General features: G+C 42.6%; 1 protein-coding gene across 1 annotated transcript in view; it reads right to left on the reverse strand.

Annotated features, from left to right (window-relative positions):
* KIT (KIT proto-oncogene, receptor tyrosine kinase) overlaps positions 1 to 15,107 on the reverse strand; it is a 57,145-nt gene extending 42,038 nt beyond the window's left edge. Inside the window, exon 1 of the mRNA XM_064652866.1 lies at positions 15,003 to 15,107. Within this exon, the coding sequence (XP_064508936.1) occupies positions 15,003 to 15,072 (70 nt within the window). The 5' untranslated portion in view covers positions 15,073 to 15,107. The remainder of the gene's footprint in view (positions 1 to 15,002) is intronic.
* Between the last annotated feature and the right edge of the window lie 2,848 nt (positions 15,108 to 17,955).

Consider the following 17,955-nt stretch of genomic DNA (forward strand, 5'->3'; position numbering starts at 1 on the left):
AACAGAATTTCGCATTTTTGTGGAACGTTTATGACTCTTACCTACTCTTTCCCCTAGCTCTCATCCTACCCATTCAGGTTAGGAGTTCAAAATTTTGCAACACTTAGTATAAGGACTATCTAGCAAGTTGTTGGAAAGTTTTAAAGGTGGTAAACAATGCAGCAGGGCATGACTTCCTCCAGAAGCACAAGAAATATGTTATGTACTGGAGTTGGGGAAAAAATGGAGAAGAGGGAACAAGCACACTGTGGTGAACTATCACTCATCTTTCAACATGACTTTGCTACGGTTCCTTGTACGCAGCCTATGAATTCTCAGCAGAATAATTTACAAATGGAATTAATGCCTTCTGCAAAGAATTGCCACAATGTAAAGGGCTTTTTTTCCTCTTGCCTTCTACACTGCCAAGAAAACTATGGCAGTGTAAGGACAACAGGTTGTAAATGCAATGACTACTATATTTGCTTTGTATTATGCACCTAAATAGCAGTCTGTCTTTAAAAAAAGAATTAAAATGGTATTTACAAAGATGAGAATGACTTTGTACCTTCTTTTTGGAGGAATAATTAAGCGACAGAAATCTGAGAGTTTAAGCAACAACTCGTAATCCAGTGCACTAATCCCCACAGCATGTGTCCATCTGCTCTCTCTTCATCTTTTCTCAGACTCACATCTGACACTGCTCCATTTGTACGGCACCCAAGTGATGGGGCTCTTCCAGGCCCACTGTTGCTCTTGGGCACTCCAGTGACATCAACCATGTAATCATAACCATGACACTCACACTAGTAATTCAGGAATCGGTTGTGTTGGCAGGCTACATGCCTGGGATAGTAAGAGATCTCAAAGTGCCAAACCCCATGGGATACAGTGTCTGCTGTCTCCTACCAGGGCTCTATGTTCAGCCCAGGTAGAACCATGACTTTACCAGTCACTAGTGGGACTGTAAACTTTCTGAGCAATGGGATGGAGGAACACACCGCTATGTCTCCCCTGAAGTTTTCCAGGTGTGGATGTGAATCCTTACTCTGTTATCTGACCCATACATGGGCATGCCTCCACTCTCTCTCTATCTCCTTACAACTTGGAAAAGGAGGTGGACTGCTACTTCAATATTCAGCTGGGTGTCCCCATCTCAGTGAGGGGGACACCTGACCACAGGAACAACTCAGGACGAGGAGAAGAGAGGAAACCCATCTTCTGCCCACATGGTTCCTGTGGACTCAAGTGGGTTCTGTGATCCCACTGTCAATCACAGACTGTGGATCCCACTGCAAAACATCCAACATTCCCCATACACTGCATAGCCAGAGTACCACACTGGGGCTCTAGAGGACCCACTAGAGTTGTCCTCAAGGGCAACTTGCAGGTGTAGTTATTATATGCTAACAAAAATAAGCTGAAAAAGGAAAATATTTCATAATTAACAATTAAAAAAAAAAAATCACACAAATTGCCAAGCTCAGAGTTGGACAGCCCAAGATCCATTTTGGATGTATTAATTTTGTGTCCTACTGCTGAAAAGATTCACTTCCACCACTCTAGCTTCTCCTTGTAATATAACAAATTTGAGTTAAAAACTACAATGCTGGGATCACTTGTGAACAAGGCTGTGTAATCAAAAAAAAAGAATATATGAATATATTACAAGCAGCTCCCTGAGCCCTAAAAATGAAGGGAGAGGGAGGAAAGAGAGGGAGTACAGCAGTTGTGACTTCTGCATGCAGAAGGAACATCTGGAAAACCAGACTCAAGGAACTAGAAAATCAAACAGCTCTATATAATACTGATAGGAAATGCAGGTCAAATTGCAGGGATATGAATAAGGACAGCAGAATGTTCCTGTAACAATTAAGGGATGTGCAAACAAAAAAAGCTCTAAGAAGTGCACCATCCTGGGGAAAAAATATCATTTATGCTGTAGCTTTTCAGCCTCAGCACAACACTGCCGTAGCACGGAAAAGCACATCAAGTGCAAGTCCACATCACACTCACAAGCAAATAGAAACCATCTCCAGCTGCCAAGCAAACAAAGGATGTGGGACTGCCATGGAATAAGATGAAGAGTCGAGCACTGTGGATTTTATTCCCAGCTCTGCCACAGATTTCCTGCACAACCTTAAGCCAATAGTTAGTCCCTCTGTGGCAGCTTCCTCTTTCAACTCTTATCTAAACATTAAAAGGAACAAGAAGTTTGTGGCAGCTCTATAACACAAGCTTCCAGAGAAAAATAAAACAAAACAAAAACCCCTGTGCCTTATCCCACCCCCATCCACATTAAACTCATCTCAAATATCTCCCAAGACAGAGGCACAGCACAGCTTCACAGTACAGCCACAAACTGCTCACATCCTGTACCAGCCTCTCTGCCAAGCCTATGGGACTGGCAGCGCCCTGACAACAGGTTCATTGCTGCTCAGCGAGAGCAAATCCTTTGCCCTGCCTCCCCCAGGGCTGGGACACATTGTGAGGGCATGGCAGTCTCTTCTGAGCTTCTGCCTTTTCCCCTTGCAGTTGCCATAACCCCCATAGTCATCATCATGTAAGCTGTACAAACACCACACAATGAAAGCTATGACCTGGCTGTGACCTGATCCTGACCATGATTTCTAAAGCAGTTAATGTTGTTCTATGATAAACGCACAGAGGAGCTAAACTTCAAGTGACAAAATGCCCGCAACTTTTGTGTAAGATTGTGGGGATTAGATACAATTGGAGAGTGCCTATGCATTCTGAGCACTGGGTTCATTTCAAAGGCTATCACACAGACCTCCCTCACCGCGGTTTCTCATCTACAACAACATAAGAGAGCAGAAACAAGAGATATGCATTATCAGTTAAAGTAGTAGCACTGTTGTAGATGCAAGGGTCCGGGGATATCAGCAAGACATGGCTTGCAGGGAGGTAAAATTCCCTTTCAGCATACCCAAACCTCTTAGAAAAAATGAACATATTTTGAGACACACAAGTCCCCTGCAGGTCTGAAAGAAGAGGAGAAGCAAAAACATCTCTTTTACACAAGTGCAGAGGTTCTAGCCAGAAGCCTGTTCATTCTTCTCTATAGTATTTATATACGTGTCTAATTGAAGACTATCGCCCTTCCAACTCTGCCTCTTATTTGTTAAAGCCACTAAGACACTTGACATATGCTATGATGGACATGAATGTAAAACCCTTTCAATTATATTTTCTTTGTCCTGTCATTTCATGCCCCAAGGAAAAAAATAAAGCGTCAAACTTGCATGTTAATTGCACTGAAACAACTTGAATTTAGTCTGATGTATAAAATCTCCCAGATTTTTCAAAGCAGAGATGCTATCATATGCTTACTTGTTTTGTTCCACTTCGCTAAACAGACACTCTCCCTTATGCTAGATGAAAAGTTTAGCAATGGCAAATGTCAATTTTAAATGATTTGATCTGAAAGCTACATCAGAACCCATTTCAGCCAGGCTGCGGGGGAAAAGGTAGATAGCAGTACAGGCTCTTACTTCATAAAAGAAACCATCCATGCCAACACCCATACTAGTGTCTTCCTCAAAGACATAGTCCAAAAAAAACCAAAGACATCATTGTCCCTACAAGCGTCACAGACTCTCAGCATATATGAATGACACAAATCCTTGCTGACAAAATGCTGACCATCTCCTCTGCCCTAGCTTCATTTCAGAGACCAAAAAATAACTGTCACCAGACACATATTTAAGGGTCTAAGCTGATTAGGCTTCCCTGCAGAACTGAGCAGTTTGTTTCTAACCCATCTAACAGGGCCAGTGCTATCTGCTGACCAACAGACTCTTCAATGCTGTCTTTCCCAAGCAGAAACACCAAGCTCATGAGCTTGTGCTTGCTCTGAGGTTTTGTATTCTTGGTGCTTATATGTTACTAAGCAGAAAACCAGGGGAGAGGATTTGATTTTTAACCAGCTGCATGAGGGCAACCCCTGTCTTCTCATCCAGCCTTGCCTGCCCCCTCACTCTGAAAGGAAAGGGGGCAGAGGAAGGCACTGTAGAGGGCAGAAGGCAGAAGCTCGCCAGCCCAGCACTCAAAGGCACAGCCAATCTCACTCCATCTGCAAGCAGCAAGGCAAAACAGGGATCTCCCAGCATAAAGAGCAAGTGTGGAACCAGCCAGCTGATTCCAATCCATGGCAAACCTGAGAGAGGAAGTGGCAGGAGGCTAGAACAATAGTTGTCTTTATCATCTGTGGAGGCATGAGCATGGAGAACCGGAGGCAGCCAGACCATGGCTGTGGCTGTGAGATGTCCCCCTTTGCAGTGATGCCCCACAGTAAGCTTTCAGCTCCCCAGTCTGGGATTGCTCCTACAGGGACCTCCCACAAGAAACAATTATGCCCTGGGAGGGCACTCCACAGAACAAATAAAAGGCACTTGGTGCTTACCCCTTGCAGAGAAAACAGCTCAGGTGACTGAGCAGACACCCAGCTACACCTGAAGAGAAGTTATGCAGCCCTCTGAATGAGATATGGTGAATCAGAAAGAGCCAGCAGCAGAGACAGGTGGCACTAAGACAAATCCAGCCAGCTCTCCAGCCCCCGCACATCTCACTCTCCAAGAGAGACATTCACAGGATCTTCAGGCAGGATAAGCATGGGCACTTGGGCTGATCCTTTGCTTGTGGGTAGAAGCCAGCACATCCTCCTGGAGGGCATCTTGCCACAGCAATTAGGGATGTAGCTAGGAATACTTTGCTTCTGTACTTTGGAAGCAGGCTTAGCAGAGCAGATTCTGCACATGACTTCCAAAACCACGTGAGAGCTGTCCCGTCCATGTAAGTGCAACACCACCAAGGCAGAGGGCTGGGGAAAAGCAATTGCACCTTCCAGAGACAGAGATGTACCTTCCTTTTCCCCACTCGTTTTGTTTTCCCTTGCTGGCATGAGGAAACTCCAGCCATGGAAACAGGCTACTGTTCCCTGCCTGCCGAGCAGATTGCCCTTTCTGACAGGCATTCCTCACTCTGCTAATAGAGGAATTTGTAAAAGGCAGACACAGAATATAATTCGAGTTTAGCACAATACTGAATAGCCACAGCAGGATCAAACACCATCCTCCTTTCCAAGTCTGAGTATGATACTTTCCTGAATCCTCTTTTTCTGTGAAGTCATGGCTTTGGGGCTTTTTCTGTTGTTTTGAGGCTTGTTTTTTGAAGGAGCACCATATGCACCACAGCAGTTCAGTCTCTTGAAGTCATGAGCTACAACCTATTCTATATGATTAATTTTATTATACCCCATTGATGCACTATGGTCTCTCATACCTAAACTTCCCACCACTGAAGGAATCTACAGGCAATGTACTAATGAACAAAACCGAATCCAAAGCATGACTGACCCATGTTTTTTTTTAACTTGAATGGCCTATGCTTAAAACAACTACCTGATAATTCTTATTCAAAGAGAAATACAGGACAGCTAAATATACAGAAGTAGGATTTGCAAAAAAAAAAGAGCAATTGTTTTCCACAACACTTGTCAATATTGAGATTTATACATTTAGACTAATCTCTACTACTGAATTATTGCCTTCCTTTAATTTCCAAAATTACTTATTAACCAGCTGTTCCCACAGTTAGTTTTGTCAGCTGCTAGACACATAAATAAACAAATTATAAAATAAGTGTGGAAAGGACTAGAAGGAATGAAGAAGCACTATGAATACACTAATACACTAATGCATAGTGTATTCATATTCAGCTGTCGCGCGCCCCATCTATTCCTTGAACGGCTCTTTCTTCTCACTTCTCTTTGCTGACATTTTCATTAAAAGGTGCAGTATCTTTCAACCTCCATTTTGAACGAATGTTCCTTGTAATGAGCAACAGGGGCTCAAAAGCATGTTTTCTGAAAAGCACTGAAAGGTAGTTTTAATGAAGAGAAATGAGAAAACTGGAGAACAGTGAATCGTTTTGCAATCTGAATTAATGCCTATTTAGAAAAGGTTCAACTGAGGAAGGAGATGTAAGACTTCTGGCAAGGCAAATTCTAATTATTTCAAGTCTTGGCAGCATTTTTATTGAATTGTAGCAATTTCATTAAAAGGTGCACTGGTAATCAGCTACATAAGGCCTCCAGAGGGGAAAATATACCAATAATTGCGTAATTATATTATCATTGCTTGTACGATGGACCACATTAAATACCACACAGAGGAGCACTGCTTTTTACTTTCTCTAGATATTTAGTTCTGTACATTTTCCTAGAAGATTACAGAATAAAAATGACTGCCAGATTAACAAACATGTTCACCAAATTTCGTAGAAAAGACACAGCTACCTTATATTCATAATACTTTGTATTCTCTTTTCACTGAAAAAAAATGACAAATTAATGGAAAAAACACTGGGTTTAGTAATAAGATGCAGTATTTATATAGTTCCATTACTGAAATACAAGTCATTGCATCACATGTCATACAGCCACATGTGACTATTTAGGAAGCAGGTTTTAGAATATTTCCATATTTTCCCATATAAATTAAGTGTATTTATCCAGAGATTTCCAATAAGCCTGCAATAAGTTAGATTTCCTTTGTCTGTCTAATGCACAAACTTTCCCACTAACTAAGATGTTGGTAAAAAATTCTTGTAAAAGTGTTGTTTTACAGACAACACATACCAAAACAAACATTTTTTTAATGAGGTACCCAGTATTAGAGAAGCATCTTTGCCTTCTGAAACTGTGACTAGGACATCTTCTGGAAGAATCTTTGGCATGTTCTTCAAAACCTCCTCGGGTGAAAAAATCTCACCTCAGACACCACACTAACACCCAGAAACATCTGTCACTGATTTTGTCTTAGAAATGTCTTAAATACCAAGACTTGGGTATATTTCTGACAATCCATTTCATTTCCCCAGTCTTCTGGCAAGGAGATGTAGAACTCAGCTATTGAACTTCATCTCCAATGTCAGCAGAATTCCCACTTGTATTTTTTGCTTTTAAATTGTATTTTAAATTGTATTTAGTTTCTATTATTTCTTTTTTATAAGCCCTATCACAAACTGCATATACATGGCATATATATAACTAGCTGCTTATTGAAAAGTGGTCCTCCCTCCTATTCCAGGAGAGATACGCAGAGGACGTTGCACTGGGTGCAGCCTGAGTACCTGCCTAAGTAGGGAATCCCATTTCAGCATCAATTCTGAATGTATCTAGATTATGGAAGGAGACCAGAAATACAGGGTTTACTTCTGCTCCTTCCATTTGACCTCTTTTATTGTGCTGCATACCTCAAATCCTAGGGATGATAATATTAGCACTACTGCAAAGTCAGCAATTTTACGTATAATACCTGGAAGTTCGACATACTATGGAATAGGAAACTTCAACAGCTTGTGTTACAATGAACACTAACTATTGGGACAAAGCTTTTATTTTGTAGAAGATAACATAATTTCTTTTCAAAATTAAAAAGTTATGCTCATCCAGGCATAAAAATCACTTCCATGTCATACAAAATAGCAAACAAAGAGCCAGCAAAAATAGAGAATCCATCAGTCAGTGAGCAGCAGAAAATAAATGCCTCAGTATCAGGTCCTAGCACAGAATTGCATACAAATCCTACAAACAGAACCACTTCAAGTAAAAACACACTATTAAACCACATATTTAATTTAATATTACATTAAAAGTAAAAATATAGTATTTTTATAATGCACATTTTCCTTTTAAAAGGGAAAAATATTCAACAGTGATTTTGAAAATACAATTACATAAATTTAAACTTACAGCTCCTCTTATCATTTAAAAAAAAATAAAAGAAGAAATTATTCAAGTTATACTTGCTTCCAACATTTTAAAGATAATCAAACTACTGGATTCATGGAATTCAGTCACTGAGCACCTATAGGGAGTGATAAACCAGCCTTTGGCATCTGGAGTTTCCTAGCAGGTGCAGAGAAAATATTTTCTTTATTTCAGTTCATTCAGTACCACTTAATTAAGCAACTAGACCACTCAAAGGGGAGCTACTGATCAGGAGTTAAGAAAACCTCATGAATGTTTCCTTCCATTACCATTCTAAGAATAAAAAGAGGATGAGATGGACTAGTTCTAAAATTTTTGTAGCGTAGTGATTCAAAACCACCAGTTTTGACTACAGATAGGCCTTTCAGATGTTAATTCTTTATTTCAAAACATTTCTCAATGAGTTTTTTCTTCTGAATTGGCTGGCTTCTATGTGGTACTATTTATCTAACGGAAAAACATTTCAGAATTCTTGTTTCCTTCATTGTAATCGATGCATATCATCAGTAAAAATCAATTATCTAATACAAGAAATGTCAATACTTTCTATTTTCATACTAAAACATACACATGAAGAATGAGTGTATATATAACAAGCTACATAATTGCTTAAATACAGGCACATTGATTAATCAAAGTGTAACTAACTGCAAAGGCTATATTTAATTAAAACTATCTCAATGGTAATAAAGGAGGTTAAAGCTTTCTTTACAAAATGATTAAGTACAAATGCAAAACAGTTAAAACGAGGCTTACTGTTGGCTGATTTAAATCATGATTAAAATCAGATTTACAATGCTTTGAATCAAATTGGAGCATGTAGTATGGGGGAGGTAACTTTTATTGAAGTGGTAACTATATTTCTCATGTGCAGTCAGATATCAATTTTACACATTGTATCTGGAGGAAATGAAAACCAGTCGGAGAGGGCTAACAAGAAGAGGACGAGGAGTTACAAAAGATACACTAAAAGAAAAGGCTAGAAAAGGTTTATCACAGAAAAGTGAAGTCAACACTGTCACATTGTCAATGCGTAAAATATTATTATAAATAACACAGTGATCAGAAGTTCATTCTATCCAATAGACAGTGGGGAAAAAAAAGGATGCACTTAAGCAACCAGGAAGGGAGATAATGTTAGGTATTGGAAGAAGCTTTTGACCTTTAACAACTACGTGCTGGAAAAAACACGTGGTAGACTCTGCACCACAAGTCTGCCTTACAGCAGGTTAGACAAAGTCTACATGCTCTGTTTTACTACAGGGAACAGCAGGGGATAGGCCAGATTTCTGCAGGTCTCCTCCAGCCTTACTCCTACAGTTCTGTGGGAGCTTCCCAAGACTTGCCGTGTCTCTTAGAAACCTGGCTGCAGGAGGCAGGTGAATGCATGATAAAGCCAGATTTCATTCAGCAAAGAGTGTGGTTTCCAGTCCTGAGGGCTGTGGACAAAACCTTCGACATGTGACATAACTGCTGCCATTAAGCCCTGAACAAAAAACAGATTAAGAGAGCCAAGAGCAAGTTTTAAATCTCATGATACCCTTCAGCAGGAATGTAGTCAGTTCTGCAGTCTAGGTATGTGAACATCCAAAATATTACTATTACCCAGCTCACTGAGATGTTTCCTCCCCTTCAAAGCATGCAAGCTCTGAATGACAGGTTATAACCAAAAAGCTTGATTTCTTTCTCCTGTGTGACTTTTGCACAAAGCCTTTCTGTAAAAAAAGTCCACTTCATGTCATAGAATCATAGATTGGTTTGGGTTAGAAGAGACCTTAAAGATCATCTAGTTTCAAAGCCTTGCTGTGGGCAGGAACACCTTCCAAAGATCCATCCAACCTGGCCTTGAACACTTCCAGTGATGGGGCATCCACAACTTCTCTGGGTATCCTGGTCCTGCATCTCACCACACTCACAGTAAAGAATTTCTTCATAACACCTAATCTAAACCTCCCCCCTTTCAGTTTAAAGCCATTACCCCCTGTCGTACCACTACGTGCCTTTGTAAAAAGTTTCCCTCCAGCTTTCTTGTAGGGGCCCCTTTTGGTAGTGGAAGCCTTCTCTTCTCCAGGCTGAACAACCCCAACTCCCTCAGCCTGTCTTCATAGGAGAGGTGCTCCAGTTCTCTGATCCCTCATGAGGAATATGTTCACCCAGCATAAGCAGAGGAACACTGCTTAGCTTAAAACAATTACTGATGGGAAAAGAAAGGAGATGCAAGACTAACCTGGCATTTGCCAGGTTCCCAGATGCATCAGAGAGATGCATCTCTCTGATTTTCACATTTCCCTGCCAGTTTTCATCTCTTATTAACTTAAATCAGACTGTGCATCCTCTTTATCACTTAGATTTACAACCGTCAGTGCCTAGTTGACCAGAGAATTCTTTTCCGTATCAAATATTTAATGATCATGTTATGTGATCACAGATTCAACTGTCCAGATGACATTTAAAATTATAGACATTTAATGCGGTCAGCACACCCCCCACGCTCCCCACCCCCAGTGACAAAAAACCCTGTAGCTCATGTTATCAGTGATGCTTCATTCTAGTTTAATTTCCAGGATCCACATGGAGCATGCCAGGAGTTGCATAGCATAATAGCAACATTAGAAACTTTTCTGTTATTTACATGCCTGTTTGCTGTTAAAGCCAAGAGCTGTGCTGCTAAAAAAAAAAAAAAAAAAAATTCTTTGGACATGAAAAATTGTCATGGGTTTACTCTGGCTCAATTTTTCAAACCCCCACAAAAATATCATTAAAAATCCATTAAATCTGAAAACTTATGTTTTCAGAATAAATCAATATAATCCCCTAGAGTAAATCCACTGAGAGAATAACATTTACTGTGCTTTCTAATTGGTATACCCTAGAAAAGAGGAGTCACATTCTCCCTTCAAACACAGATATTTACACTCTCCTTACGCTTTTATCACTAACGGCAGCAATCTTGGCCAGTGGACAAACAATACACTTCAGTTGTCATTAGGTTTGGCAACCAGCCAAGGAGACTGCTAACACACATAAAATTACGTTCATTTATGACTGTTTGTAGGATTCATTGTCAAAGAGGGTCCTGTTGGAAAAAACCTTTCTGGTTTCCTAAGAGTCACTGAAAAAGCCAAGCACAATGCTTCTGCAGTAAAATAATATAGAAGAATAGTAGTAATTTTAAAATTCCTTTCATTTCAAGGTCTAGTAATTTCTATGTGCATTCTCTTCAGATTTTTTTAATAAATGTGCAAAATATGTAACACACTGAAATCCAGTGTGAAATCCACCACTTTTACTAGATGTCTTTACCATCAGCTCTTCTCTCCTGCCTAAGGTTACAATGAACACCTTAAGCACTGTTATGGCTGAAAAGTCTGAACCAGGGAAGATAAGTTTCTAAAGGACACAAACATCAGCAAGGGGAGTGAGGAGTAGTCAGAAAGACATTCAGAAATTTTTAAAAACCAAAGTTTTATATTTAAAGTGAGAGGGTGTTTACAGTAAATATAATGCATTAGGATATCAGATCTCATTTCCTCTAGCCATTCTCTGAACAGCTGAAAGAGACTTAAGGAAATGAGTCAAAATCCTGGAAGATGTTTGTACTAGATGAAAAAGAAAACAACATCTGTAAAATCATGTGTCACAACCATACAGCAAGACAATGTGCAACACTTGATCTCTTCAAAGGCATTCATCTTTGTGGACAGAGAAAAAAAGTTGAGAAGTGGCTTAACCTTGAGCAATTACTGCCTCTCTTCTACAAAAGTGATGAGATTATATCAGTCGTTGTGTGTTGTAGATAAACATGTATGTTGTTGAAACTGTTTGATGCCGTGTCGTTCTCTTTTTATCCAGAATTTGTTATTCCTTACCTTCAGAATACACCAGTGTGTTTACTGTTCGGTCTAGAAAGCAGCTTTCCTTCAAACTACAAATGTCTAGTATTTGGTATTTAGTTTGACATCTCCAGATATGCCTTAAAAATCTTTCTGATAGCTCGCACAATCCAAATTATAGTTCAGACTGAAATCAAAAGACTATAAACGTATCATTAGAGTCTCTCAGAACGGACCAGAGAATGAAAAGGACAAATTACACTACAAGGACCTCCTACTGACTTGAATATGACTCAGATGTTCCTCCCAAGACCTGTCCTAGCTTGTGTTTACATGTGCTAAAGACATATCCCTTCCAATTCCACCTGTGCCCTGGTGCAGCATATCCCTTCTAGAGGTGACACAGGATCCTGTGATTAATTCAGGCACCTGCAAAGAAGCATTACTGTTTGGACAATCAGTGATAGATTTCTGGGAGAGCTGAAGCAGGATGGAAAACCCACGGAGAGCCAGTAAAACTTAACAGTACTACAGCTGCTGTCATCTGTTGACAAGAGGCTCTCTCTGGCAAAATAAGCACATGGAAATGCCTCCAGTCTCTATGAATGGTATTTAAACAGGATGCAAATGGGAGTCTCACTTCTTGCCAAATTTGTCACATTCTTTATTATAAAGCCTGAACAAAAATCACTTACGCACTTGCTGGCAGAGGGTTCCCGGTTGTAACGCAGGAAAAAGAGTTGAATATTGAGCAATCTTTGACATTCCTATTCCTCTCCTGGCAGTGGCCTTGGGCCACATTTCTGTACAGGAGAATCTGCACTTCCATGAGGGAGGGTGGAAAAGGAGAAGGAGAGAGCAGAAATGGAAACAAGGGAATAGGGAGGGCAGGATACTCAGATGGCTTGAGGGGAGTCAAGGCAATGACTGAGTGAAAGCAATCAGAATCCTCATCAGATTCAATCTTCCTCCTTCAAGCCTCCTCTCTCATGGCTGACAGGTAGCAGGAAGCATCACAAAAACATTCTTCCCTCTGGGCACAGGGAGAGTCTCCTATTACTCTGTAGCTGACTGAAAAAAAAAGGTTGCACTGATGGATGCTGAAAGGAACCAGGCCCGGTCTTCCATGACCACAGGATGGAAATGCCAGAGACTCTGTAAGAGTACTGGGCAGTGGGGGACAGGGCAAGCCCTGAGAGAGGACAGAAGAGGCAGACAAAAGATCATTCCAGAATATTGCATCAAAATGAGGATTAGGCAATTCCCAAATGGAAGGAAGAGGGGAAGCATATGTTAGGATGCAAGAAAAACAAAAAGTAGAAAGGGGCTATGGACAGAAGAGATGAATGGTTTACCCTTTGAGAAGCTATGTTAAGCTCTGTTTTCTACATCCTCCTTCCCTGTTTGCAACCAAAGGAAGAAGCTCTTGACCAACAGCCAAAGAAAAATACTTAATATAAATATGTATACTGATAAACAGGATAGGTCTCAATAGGGAATGTGGGAGATTATCCTGGCCAAGTGTCTGCACTGAGGCAAACCCAAAAGTAACCCAGGATCATGCCAGCTCCAGAGCAATCCAGAACAGCAAATTAGGTCTGTCCTGCCTGTCACTTCTGATGTTCCCTAGGCAGTTGCAAGGACAGGAGCCATCACTCTGATACCTCCTCCAGCACCACAAAACTAGCCCGGAATACTCATACACTCACACATCTGTGTGATACGCAGATGAGACGCATACATACCCAAAGACAGTTGTCTTTTGCAGCAGCAAGTAATTTCTGCCTACAACACGGTGTGTTTTTGTTTACACAAGTTTTTCTGATGTACCCCTGAGGTGAAGTCTCCCACAGGTTAAGTGTATGAATCCAGAACAACAGGAAGGATCATGACAAAGGTTCCCTCCTTACCTCTCCAGTACTCTGGAACTTGCATCTCTGTCTTCCGGGAGATGCTGCCAGTGTGACCTGTTCCCCAAGCTCTCTTTAAGGACAGTCTAACCATACGATGAAGGATAACCTTCAAGTGCAGGTAAGAAATAAATGAAGTAAAGAAAGTTGGCAGGTATTGATCATTTCAATATTTTTAAAATTTCTTTCTAGGAATAGCTCATTGGTAGGTGACTTTCCCATCCCCATGGCCACAGCATTTTGGAGCCCTATGTGGATATTTCTTAATAGGAAAGTCCAAATTTTCAGATACCACACTCTCGTTCAGATTATCAATAAACAGAAGGGAGCAAACACAAGAAGTTACCTTAACAAAACTACAAACAAAAATATTCATAAATTAGTGAGTGACTCCCTCACATCCCTAAGTAAACTGCTTACAAAAGGAAATATAAATTGTCACCACAGTTAGTTCCCGATGTTTTAGTTGTATTTGCTCCCAGCAGCATGGGCAGAGGCTGGCGGAGCCCTCCCTGACTGTCTCACACAGGGTGCTCTGCAAGGCTCCTCTCTGCTGGTGGCAGCAGACGTTAAACACCTAACGCCGTGCATCGCTTCCCTGGATCCTCAGTTTGCTCTGAGGTAAGTAGTAAAATAACCTTTCACGTTACCTGCTTTCAGACTTATATGCCCAGGGCCAAATACCTCCACGGGTCTAGCACCGACCTCCTTACAGCACCTTGCTCTGGACACAGCCAAACTCCTCGTAAGCCTACAAACCAGGCAAGGAGTTGCACGGCGACTCCGAAAGCCATGTGCAAAGTTGCCCAGCGCTACAGCCAGATGCAGTATTTAAAAATCAGTAGCCCTGTGCGCCAGGGCTGTCAGGTCAGGCAGGTAAACCCCCTTTTTAGCAAGGAGTGGAAGGGAACCTCCGACACACCAAAGTTTTACCACCGGCTGACATCCCGAAGGCCTGAGCGGCACCGCTCACCCTCCCCTTCACCGCGATAGTCCGTCAGTGCCAGAGCATACCGGATCCGATGCCCCGTCCCGCGGCGAGCGCCACACCTCGGGGCACAGCGCCCATCAGCCCGCCGGGGAGGCTTCACCCCGCCGGGGCGCGCTGGACACCTGACGAAGGACGCTCGTTCCTGCCCATTGTTCAACGAGCACTGAACCGCGGGGACATTTTGTACCGATCACCAGATAGTTTATTGTCAAAACAGCCCAGCGGAGGAGATGGGGCGGGGGAAGGGGGTGGAGGGGTCCCTGCCTGCGCCTCTCCTAGCCCCAGATACCCGCGCACAGCAAACAAAGGACTTTATTTTCCCCCGGCGGGGCGTCCAGCAAGGGCAGCGCGGGGCGATGCTGGACACACCGTGGGCTGCCGCTCGACCTCCGCTGGAAGGGGCCGCCAGCGCTGAAGTTTTCCCCGCAGCCGCCCGCGCCGGCCCCGGCCCCGCCGGGCTCCGCGCCCCCCGCGCCCCCCGCGCCCGCGGCTCCCACCTGCGGGGAAGAGGCTCAGCAGCAGCAGCGCGGCGTGCGCCAGCTCCCGGACGAGGTTCGCGCCCTCCATGCCGCCGCCTCCACCTCCACCACCGCCCCCCGCTCCCGGTGCGGCTGCCGCTCGCACCGCCCGGCGCGCAGAGATGCCCGAGCCCCCGCGGGAGGGTGCCGAGTACAGCCGGCCCCGCCCCGCTGCCCGCCCCGCGCCCCCGCCCCGCACCGCGGGGATGGGCGCAGGTGAGCAGATACCCCCGCCCCCCGGGGTAAGGGGAGCGCCCCGGTTTGCTTCGTTTGGGCACGGCATAGAGATCCCTGAACAAAATGATTTAAGAAAGGAAGACCCCAGAGGCCACCACACAGTGCTGTGGTGAGGGAGAGCTTGCCCTCCTCGCGGGGCAGCATTCTGCACCGCCGAGCCACCCCGAGGGATCGGGGCCGTGGGGCTGGGGAAACCCACGTGGCAGTGTGGTCCGGAGGAAAGTGGGGGGAAGCGGCCAAGCTGGGGCCTGGAAGCGGAGGGAGCACCCCTTAAAGGGCAGGTACAAAGCCATTTGCCTAGCTCTAAAATCCTCACTGAGAGTTCGTGGAGATGTTAACAGCAGATTCCGTGGGCACCGAAGCTATCGCTTCCAACGTGGCTCGCACTGCTGAGATCAGCTGAGCCCGCTCTGGGCTGCCACCTATTAAGGGTCAAAGCACCTAGAGTGAGACTTAAAAGTATATGCTGTGACACAAAGGGAAGACTTGAAAGAACTGACTGATTTGGTATGGAAAAGAGAAAGCTGACAGGGAACTTAAACATGGAAAAGGTTCTTACAAATAAGATTGTGAGCAATTGTTTTTCATGTCCCTCAAGGGCAAGATAAAAAGTAATCCATTTAGTTCTCAGAAAAAAAATCACTTAAGTGTAAGGAAGGCACTTGCAAAGAGAAAAGAGAATTTAGTCTACAAATGCATTGCGGAGAAGAGGTTGTGGAATCCCACAGAGGGAGTTTTTCAAGCACCAGTGAGACGACTGACAAGGAGGATCTGGGAGCACTCGCTTCTGTAGCTGCAGAATTGGAGTGGAGCTGCTCTTCAGGCAGAAATAACACAAACTACAGAAACGTCTGGCTTTAACACTGCTTTTTCAGTCAGTGTCACACACTGCTGAGGTGAAAGAAAGGTATGTGGGTGACCCAGGCAAAGGAGTAGTCCATGCATTGGCCAGCTATGCTCTGCCCTGGTATCACAGACAGCACTTGAACAGGCAAGTGGGCGAAGGACACACGGACTGTCAAAAAACCCGTATCGACACTTCTGGATGTACAGAAATACGTAGGGAACACATGGCAAAACCTTCACCCACGGAAAAGCATAAATGTAGACTTCTTGAAACATGTCAGTACAGATCAGAAAAGTTATTGAAGGTAAATTATTCCTTTTTTTTCTTCATCTTTTTTCCTTTTTCACTCCTGTCAGTTTTTTTCCCAAGGTTAACAGCACTGTCCCACATGGTCCAGCATGAGATGAAAGTCTTGTCTTATATGTTTAAAATGGCTCTCTCCATTTCTTTACTCTCTTTCATCTCTGACAGCCAGTCTCCTTTGATGGTGAATCCTTCCTCTGCTGCAAAATGGAATACTTTTTTGTCAGTGCACCAACAGTTGAAAACTCAAATAGTATTTTAAAATCATATTTCTTACTGGGTGCTAGTCTCATCAAGTTAATTCTAGGGAGGAGAAAAATAATACTGAAATACTTAATTTTTTAGTGAACTACAGATTTTCCAGTTGTCTTTGGTTTCTGCTTCTGTAGGGAAAAAAAAGCAAGCGAGAAATTTTTTATATATACACTTGAAAGATTTACAGTTTAATTTCTTAAAGATGCAAAGGCAACACAGAGTATGCTATGAGAGGTTTCCACTGAAGCATTATCAATGAACATGTGATGTTGTTATTGTGACAGGTTTCTCCCTGTTCTCCTTGATTAGTGCTTTTTCGGTTGGTGGCCTGCCTTTAGGTCCTGCACATCCCTGATCACATGAAGCCAAACTCCGCGTGGCCCTGCATCATGTGCCTTATTTTCACAAGCATTAGCTGAATGTTAGATCTCAAAATCAAAGTGGCAATGATATTCCATGTGCTTTGCTTGGCTATAATTAGCTGCAGTAAGTGGGAAACAAAGGTGAATTGGTTTGAACCTTGCCACTTCATTTACTTTTAATAATCATAGTGATAAATGGAGTTGCCCTTTCCAATGTATTACATTGAATGCTTTAAGTTCTTTTGTCTATATTCTGTTTGGATTATAGAAGAAAAAGAAAATTTCTTAAGCAGCAGAGGTTTCTCTTAGGTCTTTTTTCTATCTTTGTCCAAAAAGTGTAAGTTTAAACCAGAAAGGTTCTTCTCTGGCTTTGCAGCCAGCCCACATGTTCCTCTCTTCAGTTCTCACTGTGGTACTGTTGGCAGTATGTTAGGACAGGTAATGCTGTCTCCCCTCATCGTCTGCTGGAGCCAACTTGCACTAGGCTGATATTTGGGGAGGTGTGGAACAAAAGGAGAGAGAGATCTACAGACTTTAGAGACAACGCATACAGATTTGGAGATAAGAATGATAAGCTTGGAGAAATATGTGAAAATATATTTGAAAAGTTCACTTCGGCTTGAAATCCTGAAAGTGATTTAACATTTATGGACCAGCTCCTTTGAACAGTCAATTCGAAAGATTGCTTTTAAACATCCATGGGACTGCTTACTGAAGTAAGCATTGAATAGATCAATAATATTGGTAAGATTCAGCTAATGTCATCGAACAACAGGTGCCCTAATGAAGGACTTGTTATTTCTGTATCTGAATGGAAATGCATTTGGAAATTGGCTAGTTTAGTGGTTTCAAACAATTTATTTCTCAGAGCTATGAAAACCTTTTTTATTCTAAATCTTTACAGCATAAATAATCTGTAGAATCTATT

This window comes from Pseudopipra pipra, chromosome 4, assembly GCF_036250125.1.
Source record: "Pseudopipra pipra isolate bDixPip1 chromosome 4, bDixPip1.hap1, whole genome shotgun sequence".
Taxonomy (NCBI): domain Eukaryota; kingdom Metazoa; phylum Chordata; class Aves; order Passeriformes; family Pipridae; genus Pseudopipra; species Pseudopipra pipra.